This window comes from Cervus canadensis, chromosome 21 (genome assembly GCF_019320065.1).
Source record: "Cervus canadensis isolate Bull #8, Minnesota chromosome 21, ASM1932006v1, whole genome shotgun sequence".
Taxonomy (NCBI): Eukaryota; Metazoa; Chordata; class Mammalia; order Artiodactyla; family Cervidae; genus Cervus; species Cervus canadensis.
Genome location: NC_057406.1, coordinates 24053149 through 24080162, shown reverse-complemented (window position 1 = coordinate 24080162; position 27014 = coordinate 24053149). Strand labels below are relative to the sequence as shown.

Sequence of the window (27014 nt, the reverse complement as noted above, 5' to 3'; positions counted from 1 at the left end):
TATCCCATGGACTGTAGCCCGCCAGGCTCCTCTGTCCATGGCATTTTCTAGAGAAGAATACTGGAGTGGGTTGCCATTTCCTACTCCGAGGTCTCTTCCTGACCCAGGGATCAAACCTGCATCTCTTGCAGATTCTTGACTACTGGCACCACTATTGTAAAATTATTTATTTTGTGCCAATTTTTGCTTCATATATTTTGTTGGTCTGTTATTAGGTACATAAATGTTTATACTTGTTTATATATTTTTGCCCTATTGAGTGTTTTATTAATATATATATAATGAAAGTCCTTGTTTCTTATAAACTTTTTTGATGAAAAGTCTGATCACTTTTGTCTCATATCGGTATATCCACCTCTGCATGGAATATCCTTTTCCATCCTTTTGCTTTCAAACTATATGTGTCTTGGGATCAAAAGCAAATCTCTTTATAGACATCAAATAGTTGGATCACTTTTTAATTTAACTTTCCAATTTCTGTCTTTGGTTGGAGAATTTAATCCATTTACATTTGAAGTAATTACTGATCAGTTCAGTTCAGTCGCTCAGTCGTGTCCGAGTCTTTGCAACCCCATACTGCAGCACACCAGGCCTCCCTGTCCATCACCAACTACCAGAATTTACTCAAGCTTCATGTTCATTGAGTCAGTGATGCCATCCAACCATTTCATCCTCTGTCGTCCTCTCTCCTCCTGCCCTCAATCTTCCCCAGCATCAGGGTCTTTTCAAATGAGTCAGTTCTTCGCATCAGGTGGCCAAAGTATTGGAGTTCCAGCTTCAACATCAGTCCTTCTAATGAATATTCAGGACTATTTCCTTTAGGATGGACTGGTTGGATCTCCTTGCTGATAAAGAGAGATTTATTCTGTAATTTTGCTATTTGTTTTTTATATGCTGCATAGCTTTTTCATCCCAGTTTATCCATTACTGTCTTCTTTTGTATTTATTTCTTTACACTGAAATGTTTAAATTTTTTTGTGTGTATTCTTTAGCTGTTTTCTTTGTGGTTACCATGGGAATTAGATCCTAAAATTATAACCCTCTAATTTGAATTTATACTGGCTTAACCTCAATAAATACAAAAACTCTGCTCCTTTAATAGCTCCATTTCCATCCCTCTCAGACACTGGTGTTGCAGAACTACATCCTTATGCTTTGTGTCCAAATAGTAAACTAATTATTTTTTAAGCATTAGTCTCCTAAATTGTCAAAAAAAAGGTAGAGTTACAAATCAAAGTTACAATAATACAAGTTTTTGACTAATTTTTTTAAACATATTCATTTCTTAAGTAATGTAGAAAAGAAGCAGTAAAATAACACATTGTTTTTATAATAATACTAGTTTTTGTAATTGCTTGCTTATTTACCTTTACTGGAATGTTTATTTCTTCGTATGGCTTCAAGCTACTGTCTGGTGTTCTTTCATTTTAACCTCCTAGACTCCCTTGAGAATTTCTTGCAGGGAAGATTGGTTGGTAAAAATCTCTCAGCTTTTATTTATTTCAGAATATCCTACTCTCCTCACTTTTGAAGGACAGCTTTGTTGAATAACAGATTCTTAGTTGATATTTTTTTCTTTTAGCATTTTGAATATATCAGCCCACTGCCTTCTAACCTTCAGAGTATATAGTGAGAAATCTGCTTTATAATCTTATTGAATATCTCTTATATGTGATCAATTACTTCTCTCTTTGCTGCTTTCAAAAGTCTATGTCTTTGGCTGTGGACGATTTGATTATAATGTGTCTTGGCATGGATTTCTTTAAATTCATTCTACTTGGCATTTGTTGAGCTTCTTGAATGTTTTTATTCATATCTTTCATCAGATTTGGGATATTTTCAGCCATTATTTCTTCAAATATTCTCTCTACTGTTTTCTCGCTCTTTCTCTTCTCCCTCTGGGGCTTCCACAATGCGTGTGTTGGTCTACTTCGTGGTATTCCACAGGTCCTTTAAGGTCTGTTCACTTTTCTGCAGTCTTTTTTATTTCTTTTCCTCAGATTTGGTGATTTCCATTGTCCTTTCTTCAAGTTCCAGCTTCCCTGGGGCTCAGACAGCAAAGAAGCTGCCCACAATAAGGGAGACCCAGATTCAGTCACTGGGTTGGGGAGATCCCTGAAGAAAAGAATGGCTACCCATTCCAGTATTTTAACCTAGAGAATTCCATGGACAGAGGAGTCTGTTGGGCTATAGTCCATGGGGTCATAAAGAGTCAGACACAATTGAGTGACTAACACTTTCACTTTCTTTTTCATCTTCAGGTTCACTAATTATTCTTCTGCCTGCTCAAATATGCCTTTGAATTTTTCATTTTAGCCTCTATACTTTTCAGTTCCAGAGTTTCTTTTTTTTTTTTATGATTTCTTTCTTTTTGCTAATATTTCCATTCTGTTCATACATCAATGCCTTGACTTTACCCATGTCTTCCTTTAGGTCTTTGAGCATCTTTAAGGTAGTTGTTTTAAAGCCTTTGTCTAGTAGATCCACCATCGTTTTCTCAGGGATAGCTTCCACTGGTTTATTTTTTTCTATTGAATAAATCATGTTTTCCTGTTTCTTCATATGACTTGTAATTTTGATTGAAAACTGGACATTTGAATCTAATAATGTGGTAATCCTGAAAATCACCTGGGGAATGGTGAGTTTTCTCCTTCTCAGGGCTTGCTGTTACTTGGTTTTGCTTTTTGTTTTTTTTGTTGTAGGCCATCTCTGCTGAGGATCAGCCTGAGATGGAAACTTAAGGTCTTCTCAAGTTTTCTGAGTCTCTGCCTTCCCCTTGGCATGTGTAGTCACTTTCTAATCTCCCCCATATGTGAAGTTGCTTGAATGTTGTAGTCTTCAAGGCCTGGCTCTCAAGGGGGAAAAGAGAGAACAAAGGGAGCACCAACCCTTTACATTCCTTGAAAGTCACATCGGCAGTGGGGGAAAATCACATCAACAATGGACCGGGGGCAGAGGAGATGCAGACAATGGCCCCCTCCTTTTTACTTGCACCTCTGTGGTCATAAGTAGTAATTAGCCACCTGCTAGCTGTACCTATAACCTGGAGCAATTAAATAATATCTCTGACCTCTGATTTCTCATCAGTAAAATGGAGATAATAACAGTTTGTGTGTCATGGTGTTCCAGGAGGATTAAAATAATAAGTGCACATAGGATACTTAGCACAGAGCCTGGTACAGTAAACATTACTAGCTCTTATTTTGAACCATGTGAAATTGTTGATACTATCATTTTTTTTTTAACCTAACAAGCCATTTCATAGACTCATGCTATATGGCTAAAATTTCACAGATGAGAAAACTGAGGCTCCAAGAACTTAATTTTCTCAATGTGTTCAGCTAATAAGTGATAGTGAAGGGATTTTGACCTTTTAGCAATCTACTTTAGGTTGTGCAATGACTTAAACACTGTGCCACTAGTTAACACTCTCAGCAAAAACTTGTCTCAAATCATCAGGAGAAACCTCCTGACTATATTTAGTGTCATCATCCTAAATGCAGTGAAAGAGAGTTTTCCTTCTTACTAAATAGCGTCTCTCATAGAAATATCCTTCAGCGATCTCAGAGCCAAGAACCAATGCCCTCTAATTACATCATTAAGGTCACAATTTTTCAGTAAAATAGAGCAATCTGAATCTGCTTTATGCCCCGTGTCAGGATGTAACTGGTCTTTTCAGTCAGGAAGTCAATGATGGTCTCTAACTGTTTCTGATTTTGCCCTAGGGCATGTGGGTCCTGTGACTCTGGATGCCTGTGGGGATATTGACAATACCATGTACCTTCTGTACACCTCTGTGGACACCAGCAAAGTATGTTCTTATCAAGAACTTGGGGTCAGGTGACTGGGTGAGGAGGGTTATCCTGAAAGGCAAGTCATAGAGAAGGACTAGGAGAAGTTATGTTTAGAATCTACAAGTTAATTTCAGATTTACAGTTATGCCCCTCTTGGGGCCACATTCCTTAAACATTTTCTCCCATAGAACTTCTTATTCAGAATATCCACTCTATTTACTATGTAAAACATACCCACCCAGAAAACACTGATATGAAGACCAGACTATTGATGGGATACCAATGAGAAGATGACAGATTTTCGTTTTGGTTGTTGTTTTTTTTCTAAGAATTGTTTGTTCATTTCCAAAACTAAAAATTTCAATGAAACATTCCTTGTTCTCTCCCTCTGCAATCTCATGAAAATCATTAATTGTGTGATCCCTCGGGCACATAAAAATAGCCCTGTAATGTTATGCTATATGTACACATGGTATATATATATACATAGTATTGTGTGTGAATATGATACATATTATTATATTAATATGTAATATTAGTTTATATTCTGCTGTCAAGTTAAGAGTATAGTTTTGAGAATGTAAAACTTTGATCCAGCATGTTTTGAGGGATCAGTGGTGAATTTTAGAAGGGTGATCATTTTGGAGATGTCTCTTACAAAGCTGACTCAATATATGCAGCAGTAATTTAAGGACATATGAATATTTCTATTGGCACATTGCTTCAAAAAGAAACTTTTTATAAGAAAGTACATTAGAGCATAGAGATAGAAGAGATTCAAAAATCATGTAATTGATAGAACTTAAGGAATGTAGAATTCTCTAGCAGCCCCTTGACATGTATAAATATAGATAATGAATTTTGACTATGGTGTATTTTCTCAAGCCATCATTTTTAATAGCAGTTTAATATTGTGGAAAACACTGGTGCCTCCCTTGTCATGTGACTTAGAGCTAGCCATTTAATTATTCTTGCCTCTGTTTTCACAAGAAAATGAAAGACTTGAATTCTCTAAAGACCCAGAAAATGTCTATTGGGCAGGCATAATGTATGGTCATTAAAAACAGAAAACTATTCAGCCTAATAGTGTTCATGATGAGAACCCAGTAGATCCTAACTAGTTCCCAGCTGTGTAACATTTGCCTTGTTTCACTGAGAAATATATATGGCAGATTCACTGTGTTGTACAACAGAAACTAACATGACATTCTAAAGCGACTATGCTCCAATAAATTAATGTTTAAAAATTCAAATGTCATTGGGAAGGACAGTGAATCTCATCAGAAGTCATTCTAACGTGTCTTTTTCTCTGCACCCTTCTTCTCTTTCATGCCCTGACATAGTACGAGGTTCTTTTGACCTATGACACCCGTGTGAACCAGACTAGCCCTGTGGCTAAGAGCCCCACGTTCATCTGGAAGAACCACAAACTTCCTAATGATATTCCAGGACGGGGTAAGAGATCCTTCATGAATTTCCTTTCCCTAAAGTTGTTTTATGGAGAAGGAGAGTAAATTCTGTGGTTTATGCAATTAGCTTGTGGTTTTTAGTTTAGTTTTGTTTTGTTTTACTTATTGTCTGAATAAGATGCGCCAGATTTGTAAATACAGACTTTACTTCTCTGCCCAATGAATGATATTACAGTTCTGATAAAACACCAAAAATATTCCATTCTAATTTAGCTATACCTATCTTTAATATATGTTCTATCCAACCTTTGACATAAATTTTCCTATAGAAAACTAGGTTTGGCAATTGGCAGAATGAACACAGAGACAATAGTCTCATTCCATTTACATTTTACTACAAGAAACTCAAGGAATGTATCCAATGTATTTCAGCAAGGAATACTTGATGTCATCAGGCTAAGGGGTGGTCAGTGAGCCTGACCTCTAAATTCTCCCCTTTTGCCTTAGAGCATACATGCTTGGGTCATAACAATGGTTACCTACCTACTTGAGGTGAGGTCCCATCATGTCATGAAAGTCCTAACACGGCCAGACCTTCCTCCATGCAACTTGAAGTAAAGCTGTGTGTGACACTGACTTATCACTAGACAGGCCAGCCAAGTGTCTCCTGAGCAACAAGATCTCAGGGCTCTCTGCCCTTGGCTGGCTTGGCTAAGGCTTTCCACAATGAATAGTAAGTGATTCCACATTACTAATCAATTTTTAGGGGAAAAAGTTTAAATTTTAACAAATATTTATGTCCAAAGATGCAAAAAAAAGGTGCAAGCACTACTAATAAAATGACTTTTTTCGTTATATTTTTATCATAGAAAAATTCATGCACATGATTTTAAAATCCTAGAGTAGAAATATTCGTAACAGAAAGTGAGTGTATCTAGTCCCACCTCTGTGCATCTCTGGTCTTGTCCATTCTGCTTAGTTTTTTGCATATTTCTAAATTATATGCATGTATTTCTTGATTTATGAGCTTTAGATGTTATCTATTTCTTGTATTGATAAATTAAAATTTATTTTCATTCATTCATAAATTTAAATTCATTTTCATTAGGTGTACTTTTCTCTAAGCTCTTCTCAACATAGTTGTGTCTTTTTGTCAATACATTTAGTGTATTATAATTTTACATTTGTAATTTTAATTAATATTCATAAGCCTAGAGTTCTATCAAACATGTATAAAGCTTCTTGCTTCCCAAAGTTGTAAGATGAAGATGTTCATGTCTCTATCCTTCCTTCTGCCTCCTTCTCACCTCCCAAATTCTCCTGTATTTTTCTTTTATTTGTCAGGGCTGATCATATTTATTTGCTAGCCATAGGAAGCCTTCTGGCATTTACCCGTGAGTTGGTTTTTTAAATTGAAAATCGTTAAATATTTTCATTATTATTATCTTTATGAGGCCCAATAGTGTATAGCCCCAATGTCTCTCTTTTGTGACACACGTGCACACAAAGGGATTTTTTAAATGCCAAATTCTCAAAATATTTTACAGTTTTATTTTTAGACTACACCTTCCTTGAACATTTATCCTTGGAGTTTGACTCTCTCTCATATTTTTGCTGTAAGAAAAATACCTGTCTTCTTCACCATATTGCTATTATCTTCTAGCTTCTTATACACTGTCTATTGCTTGGAGTCCATCCCATTTCTTCTTCTTGAACCCTCTACCTTCTGAAAAAAATAGGAAGTTAGAGGATTCAAGAGGCAGCCTGTGAGGCATGTGTGAACCATGACCTTCTTGTACAGTTTTATTATTGTTGTCCTTACCACTCTAGTCCTCTGCCCACGCAGAACTCTGCTTCAATGCTGTGCTGGGTTGAATCCACATTTTCCTGAATTCCACTTATTCTTCTGTGAATCTCTCAAACTCCTCCATCTATACAGCTTCACCTACATACTAATAAATCAAATTCCTTACACTTCCCATTGACTTCCCTCAGTGACCTGGTTGAGCTTGGAAAGGACCAGCGGGCAACACTATCATTGACTGTGTGACCTACTTTGCCTCTGATTTGTTCTCTGAATTGAAAACCAGTTGTCACTGTCTTCCTCTATGACTCTTCCTTAGGTATGTTAGTTTCAGAGACATCAGATAGTCTTCTCTTCCGAATTCTGTGCTGGAAACTATTTTATCTTCTAACGTTCAATGATTCCCATAAGAAAGTGTTAGTCGCTCAGTCGTGTACAACTCTTTGCAACCCCATGGACTATAGCCCACCAGGCTCCTCTGTCCATTTCATTGTCCAGGCAAGAATACTAGCGTGGGTTGCCATTCCCATCTCCAGTAGTTCATCCCGACCCAGGGATCGAACCCTGGTCTCCTGCGTTGCAGGCAGATTCTTTACCATCTGAGCCACCAGGGAAGCCCTCCCATAAGAAAACAGATGTATAAACTATAAGGGTAACTGAAATAATGCCACTTGGGAGGCACATTCCAAACAATTTTCTTCAGAGAACAAAGATGCAGCATCTCTATTACCAATGAAGAGATTAAAAAATGAATAATATCTTTTTAAAATTTAATTTTAAAAATTTATTTTCATTTTTCAGTCAGTTCAGTTCAGTTGCTCAGTCATGTCCGACTCTTTGTGACCCCATGGACTGCAGCATGCCAGGCCTCCCTGTCCATCACCAATTCCCAGAGCTTACTCAAACTCACGTCCATCAAGTCGGTGATGCCATCCAACAGTCTATGTTGTCCCCTTCTCTTCCCACCTTCAGTCTTTCCCAGCATCAGAGTCTTTTCAAATGAGTCAGCTCTTTGCATCAGGTGGCCAAAGTATTGGAGATTCAGCTTCAGCATCAGTCCTTCCAAGGAATAGTAAGGACTGATCTCCTTTAGGATGGACTGGTTGGATCTCCTTGCAGTCCAAGGGACTCTCAAGCGTCTTCTCCAACACCACATTTCAAAAGCATCAATTCTTCGGTGCTCATCTTTTTTATAGCCCAACTCTCACATCCATACATGACTACTGGAAAAACCATAGCTTTGACTAGACGGACTTTTGTTGCAAAGTAATGTCTCTGCTTTTTAATATGCTGTTAGGTTGGTCATAGCTTTTTTTCCAAGGAGCAAGTGTCTTTTAATTTCATGGCTGCAGTCACCATCTGCAGTGATTTTGGATCCCCCAAAAATAAAATCTGTCACTGTTTCCATTGTTTCCCCATCTATTTGCCAAGAAGTGATGGGACCAGATGCCATGATCTTAGTTTTCTGAGTGTTGACCTTTAAGCCAACTTTTTCACTCTTCTCTTTCACTTTCGTCAAGAGGCTCTTTAGTTCTTCACTTTCTGCCGTGAGGGTGGTATCATCTGCATATCTGAGGTTATTGATATTTCTCCCTTCAATCTTGATTCCAGCTTGTGTTTCATTCAGCCTGGCATTTCACATGATGTACTCTGCATCTAAGTTAAATAAGCAGGATGACAATATACAGCGTTGATGAACTCCTTTCCCAATTTGGAACAAGTCTGTTGTTCCAGGTCCAATTCTAACTGTTGCTTCTTGACCTGCACACCAGATTTCTCAGGAGGTGGGTCAGGTGGTCTGGTATTCCCATCTCTTTCAGAATTTTCCACAGTGTGTTGTGACCCACACGTTCAAAGGCTTTGGCATATTCAATAAAGCAGAAGTAGATGTTTTTCAGGAACTCTCTACTTTTTCGATGATCCAGCAGATGTTGGCAATTTGATTTCTGGTTCCTCTGCCTTTTCTAAATCCAGCTTGAACATCTGGAAGTTCATGGTTCATGTACTGTTGAAGCCTGGCTTGGAGAATTTTGAGCATCACTTTGCTAGCATGTGAGATGAGTGTAATTGTGCAGTAGTTTGATCATTCTTTGGCATTGCCTTTCTTTGGGATTGGAATGAAAACTGACCTTTTCCAGTCCTGTGGCCACTGATGAGTTTTCCAAATTTGCTGGCATATTGAGTGCAGCACTTTCACAGCATTATCTTTTAGGATTTGAAATAGTTCAGCCGGAATTTCATCACCTCCACTAGCTTTGTTCGTAGTGTTGCTTCCTAAGGCCCGCTTGACTTCTCATTCCAGGATGTCTGGCTCTAGGTGAGTGATCACACCATAGTGGTTATCTGGGTCATGAAGATCTTTTTTGTATAGTTCTTCTGTGTATTCTTGCCACCTCTACTGAATATCTTCTGCTTCTGTTAGGTCCATACCATTTCTGTCCTTAATTGTGCCCATCTTTGCATGAAATGTTCCCTTGGTATCTCTAATTTCCTTGAAGAGATCTCTAGTCTTTCCCATTCTATTGTTTTCCTCTATTTCTTTGCGTGGATCACTGAAGAAGGCTTTCTTATCTCTCCTTGCTATTCTTTGGAGCTCAGCACTCAAATGAGTATATCTTTCCTTTTCTCCTTTGCCTTTAGCTTCTCTTCTTTTCTTAGCTATTTATAAGGCCTCCTCAGACAACTGTTTTGCCTTTTTGCATTTCTTTTTCTTGGGGATGGTCTTGATCCCTGCCTTCTGTTCAATGTCACAAACCATGTCCATAGTTCTTCAGGCACTCTATCAGATCTAATCCCTTGAATCTCTTTGTCACTTCCAGTGTATAATTGTAAGGGATTTGATTTAGATCATACCAGAATGGGGGCTTCCCTCGTAGCTCAGTTGGTAAAGAGTCTGACTGCAAAGCAGGAGACCTGGGTTCGATCCTTGGGTCAGGAAGATCCCCTGGAGAAGGAAATGGCAACCCACTCCAGTATTCTTGCCTGGAGAATCCCATAGACAGAGGAGCCTGGCAGGCTACCTTCTATGGGGTCACAAGAGTCAGATACAACTGAGTGACTAACATACCTGAATGGTCTAGTGGTTTTCCCTACTTTCTTCAATTTAAGTCTGAATTTGGCAATAAGGAGTCCATGATCTGAGCCACAGTCAGCTCCCTGTCTTGTTTTTGCTGACTGTATAGAGCTTACTATAGAGCTGCAAAGAATATAATCAATCTGATTTCGGTATTGACCATCTGGTGATGTCTATGTGTAGAGTCTCTCTTGTGTTGTTGGAAGAGGGTGCTTGCTATGACCAGTGCGTTCTCTTGGCAAAACTCTGTAGGCTTTGACTTGTACTCCAAGGCCAAATTTGCCTGTTACTCCAGGTATGCCTTGACTTCCTACTTTTGAAGTGCTTCCTACTTTTCCTACTTTTTAGAAAATTTTCATTTTTAATTGGAGGATAATTTCTTTACAATGTTGTGTTGGTTTCTGCCAAACAACAAAGTGAATCAGCCATAAGTATACATATGTCCCATTCCTCTTGAACCTCCTTCTCACCCCCATCCCAACCCACCCCTAAACTTAATTTTTATTTTATTTTGGAATATAGTTGATTTACAATGTTGTGTTAGTTTCAGATGTACAGTAAAATGATTCAGTTGCACATATACATATATCCATTCTTCTTCAGATTCTTCACCCATATAGGTTATTACAGAATTTTGAGTAGAGTTCCCTGTGTTATACGGTAGGTCCTTGTTGATTATCTGTTTTATATATAGTAGTGTGTATATGTTCATCCTCATTTATCCTTCCTTCCCACCTTTCCCCTTTGGTAACTGTAAGTTTGCTTTCTAGGTCTGTGAGTCTGTTTCTATTTTGTAAATAAGTTCATTTGTATCATTTTTAAAATTTTTTTCTCAAGATCTTTTTGATGTGGACCATTTTTAAAGTCTTTATTGAATCTGTTACTGTATTGCTTCAGTTTCATGTTCTGGTTTTTTGTCCACAAGGCATGTGGGATCTTAGCTCTCTGACCAGGGATCAAACCCAGAGCCCCTGCATTGGAAGATGAAGTCTTCCACTTCACCACTGGGTCACTAGGGAAGTCCGTGTATCATTCTGGTTTTTTTAGATTACAAATACAAGTGTTATCATATGACATTTGTCTTTCTCTAAAAAACAGAGCTCTTAAAAGAGCTGTCCCGACCCAGAGGAATCGGGTGGAGAGGGAGGTGGGAGCGGGGATCGGGATGGGGAATACGTGTAAATCCATGGCTGATTCATATCAATGTATGACAAAACCCACTGAAATGTTGTGAAGTAATTAGCCTCCAACTAATAAAAATAAAAAAAAAAAAAAGAGCTGTCCCTTTCCCCTTGCTCAAATTATCCTATACAACTAGACTCTTGTGAAATGCATTTGTTCTCTTTTCAGGGGTCCTTCCTAGTGTAGTTTTCACTGTGTTTTCTGCCACAGGCCCTCAAATCCTGATGATTGCCGTCTTCACACTCGCGGGAACAGTGGTCCTCCTGCTTCTCATTGCTCTCCTGGTGCTCAGGTACCTGCCGGCTAACCTGGGGTGCTCATCTCTCAGGTGGAGGGGTGGGTGAGAGTGGGGCATCTGATCCCTGTTGACAGTATACATTCACAAGCAGGTCCCTGGACAGAGCTAAGATTATAAAGGCATTCTGCATCAAAAAGTCTGTCTGGAGCAGAATACTACTGAGCGGATGAATTAGAGCTTGCCCTCAGAGACATGCGTGCGTGCGTGCTAAGTTGCTTCAGTCATGTCCAACTCTTTGCGCCCCCATAGACTGTAGCCCGCCAGGCTCCTCCGTCCACGGGATTTCCTGGGCAAGAATATTGGAGGGGGTTGCCATGCCCTCCTCCAGGGAGTCTTCCTGAGACACCTGAACTCAAATCTCAGTTCTGACATTCACCAGTTGTGTGATCTTACCTGTGTTATTAGCAACTTAAGCATGTTACTTGGCTTCAGTATCTTCGTCTGAACTGTTGCGGGGAATTGAGATAAAGTCTGTATAATGACCATAGAATTGGCATTCTGTGGGTGGAAATAGCTATTTCTGCTCTTTCATTAGTACATTATGGGAATTTTCAAAGTCTCTCTATTACATACTTTCAGGCTGAAGAGTCTTTGTGGTTGTTGTTTAGTTAAGTATTTAGTTAAGTGTTGTTTTTTAGTTAAGTATTTAGTTAAGTATTATTGTTGTTGTTAAGCATTTAGTTAAGTATTATATACTTTCAGGCTGAAGAGGCTTTGTTGTTAAGTCCCGACTGAATCTTTTTGCAGCCCTGTGGACTGTAGTCTGCCAGGCTCCTCTGTGGGATTTTCCAGGCAAGAATACTGGAGTGGGTTGCATGTCCTCCTCCAGGGGATCTTCCCGACCCAGGAATCAAACCTGTGTCTCCCATGTTTCCTGCATTGCAGGCAGATTCTTTATCATCTGGGCCATTGAGGAAGCCCCCCCATCAGAGCTCTAGATGTCAACTAATGGTCAGAAACGGAATGGCATAATAAAAGCTTATGGGCTGGCTCTGTTCCTTTCACAGAAAATATAAGAGAGAACATGCACTTCGTCAGAAGAAGTGGTCCCATATTCCTTCTGAAAACATCTTTCCTCTGGAGTCCAATGAGACCAACCATGTTAGCCTAAAGGTAAGGCATCCCTTACCTGGTGAAGAATGTGCGGACTGGTGCAACTTCCCAGGGATTTGAGGAGACTTTGGTCCATGGTACAGAACGTGCCAGGCAGGGTCATTTGTTTCAGAATCCAAGACTTAGATGTTAGAATTCTCAGCTTCCTGCCTTTCCCTTGATTCTTCATGATGCTACTTGATCCAGTGAACACTTTGGTGGAGGCTGAGATATGGCATTGTTACTCACTTTTGGCATGTGACCCAGAAGAGGAGTGCAGAGAGGGAGGATTTGCCATGGAAGGGATGTAGGAATGGGTAAGGCATCTGAGTTCCCCTAAACCTGGGGGAATTACTCTCTCACACTCAGGACGTGTGACTTACTTGCTCACTGCTGAAAAAAGAGTCCTCTGCCCACACTTGCGCTCAGCCAGGAAGGCTCAGCAGCCACCAGCAATACCGCCTCCCGTGGGCCATGGTTAATTTGGGACCTGCATGGTCTTATCTCCTCCTCACCAGGACCTCAGGAGATGAACTTTATCATCCTGTCTTTGCTGATGAGGAAAATGAAGGACAAAGAGTCGAGCAGCAGGGCCGGGTCACACACACATCCAGGTTACTGCAGATGTAACCCACCAGCACTTCTGAGCATTTCTCATATGCCTGATACCGGGACCTGTTTCATTGTTTCTGAGCTCTTTGAGGCAACGGGGCTAGAATTTCAAGAACTGGCCACAGTCTGAACCCACCCCGTGTCAGTGTGACACTTAACACTTAACCCTCAGAGGTTTCCTGGGTTTTTTTCAGATTTTAATTCATTTATTTTTGACTGCCCTGGGCCTTCGTTGTTGCTCGCGGGCTTTCTCTAGTTGCAGCAAACGAGGGCGACCCTCCAGTTGTGGTGTTCGGGCTTCTCATCGCAGTGGCTTCTCTTGTTCCAGAGCAGAGGCTCTCGGGCACAGGCTCAGTAGTCCCAGGCTTACTTGCTCTTGTGAGATCCTCCCAGACCAGGCATCAAACCCGTGTTCCCTGCATTGGCAGGGCAGATTCTCAACTACCGGACCACCAGGGAAATCCCAGAGGTTTTATACCAAAGCAAACTAGGAGGCGGTGGAGTCCCAGAACCTCCACATGAAGGAATGATCAGGGTCCCTAGGAGTAGGGCCAAGCCGACAGGACAGTGTGACTTGAGACGCCTCCCTGCTTAGAATCAGCAAAAATAAAATTGCCACATGGGTCAGGTTTGTGTCTGGAGCCTTTCCACCAGCTCTCTGGGCATCCCACCCCAAGTACTGCACGCGGCACTCCAGTGGCTCAGATCCCCTCATGGCTCAGTGAGGACTAGATCTCCCTTTCCTCCAGAAATGCTCCATGCACCAAAGTAACACTCCTATTAAATCCTGAGCCACAGAAATAAAAATGCTATTGACAAAGACCAGGAACTTCCCCAGCAGTCCGGTGGTTAGGACTCCATACTTCACTGCAGTGGGCACAGGTCTGGGTCCTGATCAGGAAACTAAGATTCCCCCATGCTTTGCAGTGCGACCAAAAAAATAAATAGTTTTTTAAAAATTTTTAAATTAAGAAAAGATCAATCTGTCTCAGGCACGTGTCAGGAAGAAATCAATCAATCAATTCTCTCTTTGAAAATCCAGTAATCTTACAATCATTTATATTTCACATTGCATCTTTCCATTTGATTCTCATCAAAACCTGTGACTGTAGTTGTAAACGATTGTAAGATCATTGGATTTTCGAAAAGAGAACTCATCGACCTGAATGACTTAGTGGCAGTACCCTAGGAAGGGAGGAGGAGACCTGTAGAAGGAGTGAGTGGTCCCCGCCTCTGGTGTGACCCCAGGTTGGGTTCCCACATGGTTCACTTCTGCCCAGGTCCCGCCACAGCTCCACCCCTCACAAGCCTCCCCCACCGCCTCAGAACCCTGTACTGCACTTGGTTCTTTTGAGTTAAGCCTAAAACATCATGTTGCTGTGTGTTTTGTTAAAATGTAAATACTCCTAGGAGCATAACCCGTCTACCCCTTGTTGGATATGACAGAATTTTTATGAGTTAATTCATCATTAGCCGCTCACCTGGCTAAGAATGAGGTCTTTGGGACAAGTTGCCAGGAGGAGGAAGGTTAGAAGTGATTCAGAGCATGGGGAGTCATTGTTATGGCGAGCTACAGACCAGCTGGGGAGCAGACGACCAGGGATTCGCTGTAAGAAGAGGTTTTCTGGTGCTGAGAATCAGACAGGACTGGAAGAAGACCCACGGGGGTCGACCAGAGTCAGCAAGAGGGGAAAATGCCATGTGACCGGATAGGCGCTGGTTTGAGCTCTGGGTAAGAAAGCAAGACTCAGGTGCGAGATGAAGAAGAAGGTATCCCAGGTTAGAATGGAAAGTGTCAGCAAACCAAGGCAGCCAGAGGGAGAGATGTCAGCAAAGCCCGAGGGGAGGGTGGCAGACAGAAAATAATGATAAAGATGCAGAGGACTCATTTGAGGATAAAACACCTTTGCTTGTAACAAAGTACAAGCACCACGTTGGTCTCATTTGATCCCCAGGTATCCCTGTAAGTTAGGATTGCCCAGATAAGGGACTGAAGTTCAAATGGTTTAAATGATCCAATCGAGGCTTGAGAGGGTAAAAAGAATACTAGCCGAGAAATCACACCCAGGTTCCATACATTCTCAGGTTACACGTGGTGACACGTAACCCTTTGTACCTCACAAATAAAATGAGAAACAGGAGAAGGGGAGACCAGTGACGTTTATTAATCTGCGCTGTGCCAGGCGTCATGCATGGAATTGGATATTACTTATTTCAGTCACATTTTCAAAATGTCCCTATGAGGTAGCTTTTAACCAATAAAATACATCACAGGTTTTTATAAGAATTGAATGGAAAGATGCAGTGGTTCACAATCTTTTCTGCCTTTCGAGTAGCAGACCAAGAGCTGTATCTAGCCTGCAAGGGTGTGTGGGGGTGTGTGTGTGTGTGTTGTGTTTCGGTCAATATTTAACTTCTTTTAAAATTAATTACTGGGATTTCCCTGATGGTTCAGGGGCTAAGACTTCGAGCTCCCAATGCAGGGGGCCCAGGTTCAATCTCTGGTCAGAGAACTAAATCCCACATGCTGCAACTAAGACCCAGCGCCACCAAATAAATAAATGAATATATTTTTAATTAATTATCAAATACACAAATCTTGGAATGGAATAGAGAAATCCACATTACTGGCTTCTTTTGACAAACCAGATGATCTCACAACTGCAGGCTGAACCCCAAGCTGATGTGGCTGCCTCCTTAAGCCCCAGCAGGGTGTCCTCACTTGCATGCTACTTGGGCCTTGAGGCATGAGTTCACAGCTCAGATGCCAAGCATGATTCCCTGAGAGCGTCTGTCCGTAGCTGTAGGCAGTGGTTCCCAATAGTCTGGGGGGGCTGGGTGGGAAGGAAGCAAAGGAAGTCTCTGGCTGAAATAGGCCACAAGAAGAAGCGGGGAGAAAACCCAGAGTTAAGTGTGCGGCTGGTGGATACTTGGAAAGAAGATACCATTGGAGGGGGGAGGTGAGCATGAGAGGGGACACTGGACAATTATAACAGTTTTTCTGAGCCTGCCTGGCATGCTGTGAACTAACTGCAGTAGACACAGGCAGAGTCTCTCAGCCTTTGGCCAGCAGTTGGGGAGCCAAGACCTGGAGCCTCTGGAATAATTAGCTTGTCCTTGTGCCAGATCGATGATGACAAGAGGCGAGACACAATCCAGAGACTGCGACAGTGCAAATACGACAAAAAGGTGACTGGTCTCCTCTGCTTTTCTGAACTCTCGGTCAGGGATGTGTGCCGGGCCTTCTGACTCATCGTGGCCGCAGCTCTGATGTCGGTGGGGTGATGGCCCGGGTCCCCGGGCTGACCCAAGGGGTGTTCTTGGAGCCTTTCACAGGGCTGGGCAGGGCTCTGCTTTACCGCTTACAATATTCGCAAGTCCTGAGTATACTGAAGAAAAAATAAAATTTTTAAGAGGGGGAGAGTGTAGGAAGGAAAAATAACGGATTCAGAGCAGTCCAGGCAACCCTGTATTGTATTTTGAATCATTGCAGCGGGGATGTGACAATCCCATAGCAGCGTTTTATATCTTCCGTCCTTCCTTCTTTCCTTCCTTTCTCTCCTCCTTCCTCCTTCCCTCCCTTCTTTCCTTCCTTCCTTCCTCCTTTTCTCACTTAGTCATTTTAAAGACAAACTCTCATATGAGCCTGCCACATCCCAGGCACTTGCCACCAGGGATATAAACAGCAGTAAAGGGATGTTACCGCTTTCAAGAGCTTACAGTAGTGTGGGAAGATAGTCATGTGAGCAGATGATTATAACATGCATATAGCGGTCATGCGACACGATCTCCTTAATTCAATTGATCTTTGCAGCGAGTGATTCTAAAGGATCTCAAGCACAATGATGGCAATTTCACTGAGAAACAGAAGATCGAATTGAACAAGGTATGCTTACATAAGACCTTTAAGTGAGAAATGACCTTACTCCGTTTTCCCCAAGCATTGAGGTCCCTGATGGAGCAAGATGTTATTAGGGAGTCCTGACAGAGAAGCCTATAGACCAAGGAATGGGTGACCATACTTCTTGTTGAAAATTCTCCCCCCAAATTTTGTCAAAGATGTTTGATGGTACAGAACATGCTGGCATGTCCTAGAAAGTGGTCCTGATGTGATGGGAGAGTAGTCAAAGGTTTGTTGTATTCAGGTCTTCTTGCTGACAAGAGAAAGGCCATGAGGTCAGATTAATGCCAAGTGCAGAAGAAGACGCACTGATGATTCATTGTATCAGGAGCAGTAGAATATCTTCCTAGAGATCTGAGACATGGCACGTTTTATTAGTATATTATTAGTTTTTAATCAGGTTCTCTTTTCTGGCTGAGCTGCTTTGTAAATGAGTGTGTTATGTTTTAGTTGCTTCAGATTGACTATTACAACCTAACCAAGTTCTACGGCACGGTGAAGCTTGATTCCACGATCTTTGGGGTGATTGAGTACTGCGAGAGAGGATCCCTCCGGGTAAGGAACCAGAATCATTTCCAATTTCCTAACCAGCCAACCATGTGCAAAAAAAAAAAAAAACAATGTGTAGTAGAAATTTTAAATGCTCACTCAGTGAAATAATAACAGCAGAGAGTTATCAGGAAAAGTGTATGGGCCCATATGCTTATCAAACTAGATCACTCAGATTTTGTCCATTTATCCCTATTATATCTTTGTAAGTGAAAGTGAAAGTCACTCAGTCGTGTCCAACTCTTTGGGACCCCATGGACTGTAGTCTGCCAGGCTCCTCTGTCCATAGAATTCTCCAGGCCAGAATACTGGAGTGGGTAGCTGTTCCCTTCTCCAGGGGATCTTCCCAACCCAGGGATTGAACCCAGGTCTCTCACACTGCAGGTGAATTATTTACCAGCTGAGCTACCAGGGAAGCCCAGGAATACTGGAGTGAGTAGCCTATCCCTTCTCCAGGGCATCTTCTTGACCCAGGAATTGAACTGGGGTCCCCTGCATTGCAGGCGGATTCTTTACCAGCTGAGCTAACTAGCTAAAAAATATTTAGGAGTGTAGACTTGAAAAAACAAAGAACAAATGTGGAAATGTGGAAAAGTGATTGCCCTCCATTCATTTTATTTTACTTGCATATTTGCTTTTGTATTAAGAGAAAACTGGATGGTTATTAGAAAAAAGTGTAGATTTTAAAATGTATGTATGGCATAAACTCAAATGTATCCTCAAGGAAAAAAAATCATAGCCCTAAATGCTGTTCTTTCTTTGAAAAATAATCTAAGAAAAAAAATAATAAATAAAAGCAAAAAATATATAAATATTTTTTATTTATATAGGCAAAAAAAGGCAAAAAAATATATAAAAGGCAAAAAGAAGGCAAGAAAATAAATAAATAAATAAATAAGTATTATCTCCATGGAACTGGAAAAAAAAAAAAATCTAAGTATTCAGTGAAAAGTTTAGAATAACTATGGCCTAAAGGAAAGGAAACCACAATTAAATTATTATAAAACTCATAAAATTTTAAAGTGCATTCTTGAGTTATTTTTAAAAAACTATAAAATATACAAGCCTCTTATACTTCTAATTAAATCTTTAAAGCAACCATAAAAATAAAATGAAAATAAAAAAGCTATGAAAAAGATGCTTTCAATTATGAAAGAATATATCATGACTATTAAATTATAAAGTCTAAAAAAGGGAAAAATTTCAGAAACAATATAATTATGAAAACTTGACTCAAGAAGTAAAAACTTAAGGAAGTCAATAATGGTAGAAGACATTAACATTTCCATTACAAAGAAAACCAGATTCAGTTTAATTTTTCTAAACTTCAATGAATAATTCTCACTGTCTATAAACACTGTTCTAAAGTTAAAGAAAAACATGAACATCTTCTAAATTCATTTAACATTCAACAAGGCTAGCATAAAGTCGATACTAAAATGTAATTAAAGACTACTGTCATTTATCAATATAAATGGAAAAATTATAAACGCAATACAGGTAACTCTAAGCCAAGTCATATATGAAAAGCATAATACAGTTAGATATGTTAGTTCTATGAATGGAAAAAATATTACTCTAATGCATCATATCAAAAGGTCTTTGGAGAAAGGCTATAGATCATTTTAATTGGTGCTGAAAATGTTCATTTAAATTGCTGCTGATACAATAAAATAAACACATCCCTAATAATAACAATTCAAGTCTTTCAAAATTAGAAATACTTTCCATAAAGGGCTAGACCATATCTGAATCATTTGGTTTCAACGTGACAAAAAATTTAGATACACCAGTAAGTGAAGATTATCACAGAGGACATTTTCATAGGGAGAAGAGATAATAAACAAATAAACAAAAGCCATATATCAGGTGCTAAGGGAAGAGTCTGTCTGCTCCTAACTCCCCTCCCTTAAACTGACGGGTTACCCACCGCTTCAGGAGCCTCATCTGAAACAACCAATGACTCTGGGCCCTTTGCCGGAGACTGCTGGTACACTGCCTACGCTAAAACTGGGCTTTTTCCCCAAACAAGAAACTGTTGTTAGGTTTTCAGTTAGGGTCCTGCTTAGAGTTTTACTGTGAAGAATTAGCTTAGTTTAACTACCCTATATCTTGATAGAACCATCACCACGTTAATACTATGAGTTCAAAATTCTAGGTCATACAGTTCACACAAAAATTCAAGAGCTCTGTCTTAATGACAGAGGACTTAATAAACGAACGGAACACCTAGAGCTCTTAAACCAATTGATGCAGTTGGTCTTCTAAGTAAAAATGGAAGCCATCTTTCTAAATTCCATATATATGCGTTAGTATACTGTATTGGTCTTTATCTTTCTGGCTTACTTCACCCTGTATAATGGGCTCTAGTTTCATCCATCTCATTAGAACTGATTCAAATGAATTCTTTTTAATGGCTGAGTAATATTCCATGGTGTATATGTACCACAGCTTCCTTATCCATTCGTCTGCTGATGGGCATCTAGGTTGCTTCCATGTCCTGGCTATTATAAACAGTGCCGCGATGAACATTGGGGTGCACGTGTGTCTTTCAGATCTGGTTTCCTCAGTGTGTATGCCCAGAAGTGGGATTGCTGGGTCATATGGCAAAAACCACTACAATATTGTAAAGTAATTAGCCTCCAACTAATAAAAATAAATGGGAAAAAAAAAAATGGAAGCCTAGTGAAGGGATATCCTGATAGCGATTCCTTGTAGGAAAACACTAGTGTTATTTTTGATGATAACAGAGCCTGCAGCCCAGGCACTTGTGAATCGGGCTCACCAGCCCCCTCTCCTGGCAGGTACCTGCTCATTCCTTTACCACTGTCTGGTGAAGAACCAGGATTTGGGATCTGTGGGCACCTCATGCTCATCTCCTTGTGATAAAGAACCACCTAGTGTTTCTTAGAGAGAAAAGAAACATGTGTTCAAGAAAAACAAGACAATGGAGTTCCAGCTTGTTCCTGAGCCCAAGGACTCGTGATTAGATCATTACTGGAACTGCCTTGGTGGTCCAATAGTTAATATTTATGCTTCTACCACATGGGGCGTGGGTTCAATCCCTGGTTGGGCAGCTAAGATCCCACATGCCTTGGGGTGTGATCAAAATGTTAAAAAATAAAAAACAAAAGATCATTATTTGCCTGTAAGAATCTCTCCACAGTGGCATCCTTTAGACAACTCATCTTCATTTTCTTTTTCTCCTGCTCAGGAAGTTTTAAATGATACAATTTCTTACCCTGATGGTACATTCATGGACTGGGAGTTTAAAATCTCTGTCTTGTATGACATTGCTAAGGTAAGAGACCCACAGACATGAAAGATATTTATGAAAGTTAAATCTGGAAAACGGACCTAGCCAGCTATCGCATTGGTGTCTTCATCTGTAAAATGATAATGAAAGTATTACCTGCGCCATAGGGTTTTTGTGAAGATTTTATGAAACAACACATGGGCTTTGTAAAAGGCCTGACAAGCAAGTATTCAATATGTATACTGACTTATTATTTTTATTATTAAATTCTTTCTTCACTGGGTTGCAGGCACACATTTTCATAGATTTGCTGGAAGTAAAAAAAAATCACATAAAGTTTCAGGGAAGATAACTGAATCTTCACCTCAATGTAAGAGAAAATATAACGGCAGGCATTCATCTTGCATGAGGCAATAAAAAAATTTGGACATGTATATTTCCTAGACATGCTATGAAAAGGAAGTGGCTACCAGTAACTAGGGCCCTATTCAAGAATGAAGAAAAACCAGTCCCAAGAGTGAGCTATTTGATGCAGTCTTAAATCACCTGAAAGACACATAGCATCGGAATCAGTTGGGGGAAAAAAGTGTGGTACAATATCTTACTTGCCTCAGTTCACTCCCAGGACCAAGGCTGGTAACTAGTGTCTGCAGTACCACCACCTCTGGCCACCAGGGGGAGACACAACAGCCAAAAAAGAACTTCCTCTTTCAAAACGGAATGAAACGTTCTGTTTCAAAATAGATGGAAAGCAATTAGATTTCAACAAATAATCTAGCCTAACTTCTCCCTTCAGGAAGGCAAAGCCTTATTATTCATATTATTTTCATATTCATATTGAGGTAGCAGAGAACCAGAGACATACGCAAGGTCACAAACTGAATAAGTGGTAAGCAAAAACACTTAAAAAGAAAAAATTAGGATCAATCTTTGCTTCATATTGTCTACAGCTCCTTAACCAGAGTCTTTAGACAGTTGCCTTTTACTGTGTCACCTAAATAACCTTCAAAACTGGATGCAGGACTTAGGCAAATATTAGGGCTTTAACAATATTTTATAAAGTTAATGGAATTAAATTTAAAACTCGACGGTGATTCTAGCCACATGCCGAAATGATTTCACCAAGTCATCTCCTTCCTGAAAATGACAGAGCAGCTGAGGAGTGTCATATCTCTTTGTTTTCCTGTCACCTGAAAAACTACAGGGAATGTCCTATCTGCACTCCAGTAAGACAGAAGTCCACGGCCGACTGAAATCGACCAACTGCGTGGTGGACAGTAGGATGGTGGTGAAGATCACCGATTTTGGCTGCAATTCCATTTTGCCTCCAAGAAAAGGTCTGTCATGAATGAAATTTTCACTAGTTTCCCACTTAAACATGTTTCTTTTAATTTTTGCACAAGTCCATGTAAAGTGCTCAGGAAATGGTGATACTGACCAGAGAAAACACTTCCCTAAGAGGCAGTAGCTGGCTCATTCCCCAGCATTACCCCCTTCTCAGTGTTCAGCGTGTGCCTGTCAAGTTGAACAGATCTCCTCTGTGGGTCTTCTTCAGCTGTGTGTCCCTTGATTTAAGGGAGAAATCATGAAAGAGTTATTGGCTTGTGGAGGCAGGACTGTGTGAAAAAATACAGAAAGTTAGAGCCGTAGGAGACCTTAGAAATCCTCTTATTGAACCCTCCTCTTTTATAGAAGACAGAACTAAAGCTCAGAGAGGCTAAGAGAATTGCCCAAAAAGAAAGAGTTTAAGACTGAAGCCCCTTTCCAAATTCTAGACATCATTCGTTTATCTGTGATAACGATCAGAAATGATGATGCTTAAAAAAAAAGCCTTATTGGTAAAATATATTCTTTTATCCCTTTCAGGAGTGGTGATGAAGGTCAAAAAAAGTGATCTGTAAAGTATCAAGGGCTTTTCATGTTGACTGTTTGCCAGTCCTTTATTAGATCTCAGGGTTAAACAGCCTCAGAGGGCTAGGACTTATATATGCCTCAAAATACCACTAAATTCCTCAAAAACTAAATTCTACCTCTAATTCTATTTTGCAGTCCTTTTAGTTTTCCATAATAGACGAAAAATTACAATCCTGCACCCACTTCTTTAGCTATGTCAAGGATGCTAAGACACTGGACTAAATCCAGTTAGTGCTTATTGAGAACCTACTGCATGCCCGGGTTCATCTTAGAGTAAGCAAATCCCTTTCATGAAATGACTCACCGTGACACAAAATCAGATGAATTGCAGATCCAAGCCTACCCTCCTGAACATCCAGTTATATGAGCCTACCTGTGGAGTTGGTTACCTGAAATCTTATTATAAGTGGATTTACTTCCATCTCCTACAAGCCCAACCATTAGGGTCCATTGTTAATGAGTCACAAGCCACATAAATTCACAAGACATAAATCTGAAAAGGCAGTGAACACTTGGATGGAAAGCCAAATGGGGAAAGTGTGCTTTATCATAAGCATCTCACGATACCTAAACACACAAATCTGTTGATTTATTTAATTGAAACTGCTGAAGGTAGAAATCTCAATAAGTCTACAGGAAGCTAGGTGATCCTGGAAAACTCCCAAGGGATGTTGGAGAATAATTAATTGTATGCCCCCATTATTATAAATAAGGTATGTAATGGGGGTCCCAAACCCAAGTGACTACAGGAGCCAGACACAGGAACGCTTCACTCTTGAAATGAGCTTGATGGGAAGCACTAGTAATAGCACGCACACTAGTAAAATTTGAGTAAATCGTATGCTTTTTTTTTTTTTAAGAATACCACAGGAACCAAAGAAAGCACATCTGTGTAATAACTGACCTCATGGCTGCTACTGTATCACATCTGGAAACTATCAGTGACTGTCTCTCTGTTTAAATGTGCTGTCTTCATTTTCTTCTAGTAAAAATACTGTTGTGGGTTGCCATTCACTTCTCCACGGGATCTTTCCTACCCAGGGATTGAACCCGTGTCTCCTGCATTGCCGGCAGATTCATTACCGTCTGAGGCACTTGGAAAGCCCACTATTTCCTTTTAGTAAATATACATATATGGCAGTTCCCTGGTGGCTCAGTCAGTAAAGAATTCACCTGCAATGCAGGAGACTCAGGTTTGATCCCCTGAAGAAGGGAATGGCTAGCCACTCCAGTACTCTTATCTGGAGAATCCCATGGACAGAGGAGCCTGGGGTGCTACAGTCCATTGCATCGCAAAAGCGTCAGACATGACTTAGGGACTAAACCACCACCACCAAACATATATATAGTAAATATATTTATATTTACTGAAAGAAATATGTTTTATATTACATAAAATTTGTAAACATATATTTATTAAGTATTTATACGTATGTAGTGTTTTATGTGGGCTTCCCAGGTGGCTTAGTGATAAAGAATCTGCCTGCAATGCAAGAGACCTGGGTTTGATTCCTGGGTCAGGAAGATCCCCTGGACAAGGAAATGGCAACCCACTCCAGTATTCTTGCCTGGAAAAGCCCATGGACAGCGGAGCCTGGTGGGCAGCAGTCCATGGGGTCACAGAGTCAGACGTGACAGAGCATGCACACAATGTTTTATATTACATAAAATATATAAATATATAATTTTAAAGTATTTATAAAGGCTTTCATAGCTTTATGCTGCATGTTCCATAAACTATTAAATCCTCAGTCTCTTACATTCTACTGAATTCACCCCACAAGTATTTACCGAGCAGTCCTTGTACCCAGGCGCTGTTCTAGGTAGACCTTGACGGTTTTCAGGACTATGACCCAGGCAGTTTTAGGGAAGGCATTCCATGTTTCCTCACCCAGATCCTGGCATTACCTAGTCAGCTGGGAAGGCAAGTGTGTGTTCTGCCCCCATCGCCAGCATGAGCGTGGTGGAGGGACTTGAAGAGCGTGTCGGGGATCTCTGGGCGGCTCACCCCCTCAACCTCACAGTCTCAATGCTGAACACACAGACTTGTGGACGGCCCCGGAGCATCTCCGCGTAGCCAGCGTTTCACAGAAAGGAGACGTGTACAGCTATGGCATCATCGCCCAGGAGATCATCCAGCGGAGAGAAACCTTCTACACGCTCAGCTGTCGGGACCAGAAAGGTGAGGACCCTCTCTGGGAGCCGGCAGGAATTCTAGGCTGACCGAGACCCCGAGGTTTCTGTGACCACATCTCAGTCCCCTTGTCAGCGAGAGCAATGTCACTCCCGCGCTCCTCACTGCACAGGGCGGTTGGAGGGATTCAATGACAGTATGAATGTCAGAGGGCTCTGAAAAGTGTAGGCCAATGCCCTACTGCCAGCCGCCCCCACTGTCAGCATTATTGAGTTAAAGGGCTGTGCCGTAAAATTCCCTGCTTTCCTTCTGATTCCATTAAGAGATATGCGTCTTTAACACCTGAACTAGATCACTAACAGGCCCACATACATCCTTGAGGTCTCACTAAGAGAATATCTCTAGTAGTTTTGTCACATGTCCTCTTTTTATGTGTGTGTGTTGGGGGGCATTTTTGCTGTTGTTCAGTGGCTGTCGTGTCTGACTCTTTGTGACCCCTATGGACTGCAGCACGCCAAACCTTCCCCATCCTCCACTGTCTCCTGGAGTTTGCTCAAGTTCATGTCCACTGAGTCAGTGATGCTACCCATCTCTTGTGTGTATGTATGTGTGTGTATGGGGGGGGGCGGGGTAGCATAGTTTATTAAATTCTAGAAAGTTGATTTAGAGATTATATTTACTCCCCATGGAATATTAAATTTGACTATTCTTTTTTTTATTATTAAACTTTGTATTTTATATTGGGGTATAGCCGATTAACAATGTTGTGATAGTTTCAGGTGGAGAGCAAAGTGACTAAGCCATACGTATGCATGTATCCATTCTCTCCCAGACTCCCCTCCCATCCAGGCTGCCATAGACAATTGAGCAGAGTTCTCTGTGATCTACAGCAGGTCCTTGTTGGGGGGAAATGTTTCATTCCGTTCATCCAATTCTCGATTTACTGGGTACTTACTGTGTACCAGCTCTTACCAGTATGGAGGATGAAGGTAGCAGAAGGGTGTAGGGAGGACAGGCTAGCATCTTGGTCAGAGGAAACCTCCCTAAGATAGTGGTCTTTGAGTTAAGTTTTAAAGGGTTTGTAGCTTTATCCTGGGTGTAAGAGGGTCTAAGACCCCTTCCCCTGGTGGCTCATCCATTCATTCACATCTGTTTGTTGAGTGCTAGCCTAGGCTCTGCCACACTCCCACCGGCTCCCCATCCAGGGTCCGGGAACCCATTCAGAGTCTGGAGGCTGCTGCTAAAATTTCTTCACACTGCATTCTTTCTTGTAATTCGAATGGTTCTCGTCCCATCAGAGAAGATTTTCAGAGTGGAGAATTCCAACGGAGTGAAACCCTTCCGCCCCGATCTGTTCCTGGAAACAGCAGAGGAAAAAGAGCTGGAAGTGAGTATGTCTCCCGCAGGAGTTTCTTTGGGGTTGCAGCATCAAAGGAGCACAAACTCGGTGGATGAACACCAAGGAAATAGATCCACTTACAGTTCTGGAGGCCAGAAGTCTGAAATGAGTTGTCAGAGGCCATGCCTCCTCCAGAGGCTCTACAGGAGAATCCATTCCCACTTCTCCCAGGAGCTTCTGGTGGCTCTTGACATGCCTTGGCTTGTGGCCACAACACTAATCTCTGCCTCCAGGCCACATGCTCCATTTCTGTCTAATCTGCTTCTCTCCTATATGAGGATACATGTGACTATTGCTGTTATTTAGTTGCTAGGTCGTGTCCAGTTCTTTGCGACCCCATGGACTGCAGCACGCCAGGCTTCCCTGTCCTTCACTACTGTCTCCTGAAGTTTGCTGAAACTCATTCATGCCCATTGAGTCAGTGATGCAACTCAACCATCTCATCCTCTGCCACGCTCTTCTCCTTTTGTCCTCAATCTTTCCCAGAATCAGGGTCTTTTCTGATGAGCTGGCTCTTCACATCAGGTGGCCAAAGTACTGAAGTTTCAGTCCAGGGACTTCCCCGGTGCTTCATTGTTTAAGACTACGTACTTCCAC

At 41.0% G+C, this 27014-nt stretch overlaps 1 protein-coding gene across 5 annotated transcripts in view; it reads left to right on the top strand.

Moving 5' to 3' along the window:
• GUCY2C (guanylate cyclase 2C) overlaps nucleotides 1-27014 on the top strand; it is an 85202-nt gene that overhangs the window by 40500 nt on the left and 17688 nt on the right. For all 5 annotated transcript variants that reach the window (XM_043441242.1, XM_043441241.1, XM_043441244.1 and 2 more), the window contains 11 exons: nucleotides 3726-3811; nucleotides 5138-5249; nucleotides 11473-11554; nucleotides 12568-12673; nucleotides 16391-16453; nucleotides 17079-17150; nucleotides 17616-17720; nucleotides 20929-21015; nucleotides 22175-22307; nucleotides 24929-25066; nucleotides 26317-26405. In XM_043441242.1, the coding sequence (XP_043297177.1) occupies nucleotides 3726-3811; nucleotides 5138-5249; nucleotides 11473-11554; nucleotides 12568-12673; nucleotides 16391-16453; nucleotides 17079-17150; nucleotides 17616-17720; nucleotides 20929-21015; nucleotides 22175-22307; nucleotides 24929-25066; nucleotides 26317-26405 (1073 nt within the window). The remainder of the gene's footprint in view (nucleotides 1-3725; nucleotides 3812-5137; nucleotides 5250-11472; nucleotides 11555-12567; nucleotides 12674-16390; nucleotides 16454-17078; nucleotides 17151-17615; nucleotides 17721-20928; nucleotides 21016-22174; nucleotides 22308-24928; nucleotides 25067-26316; nucleotides 26406-27014) is intronic.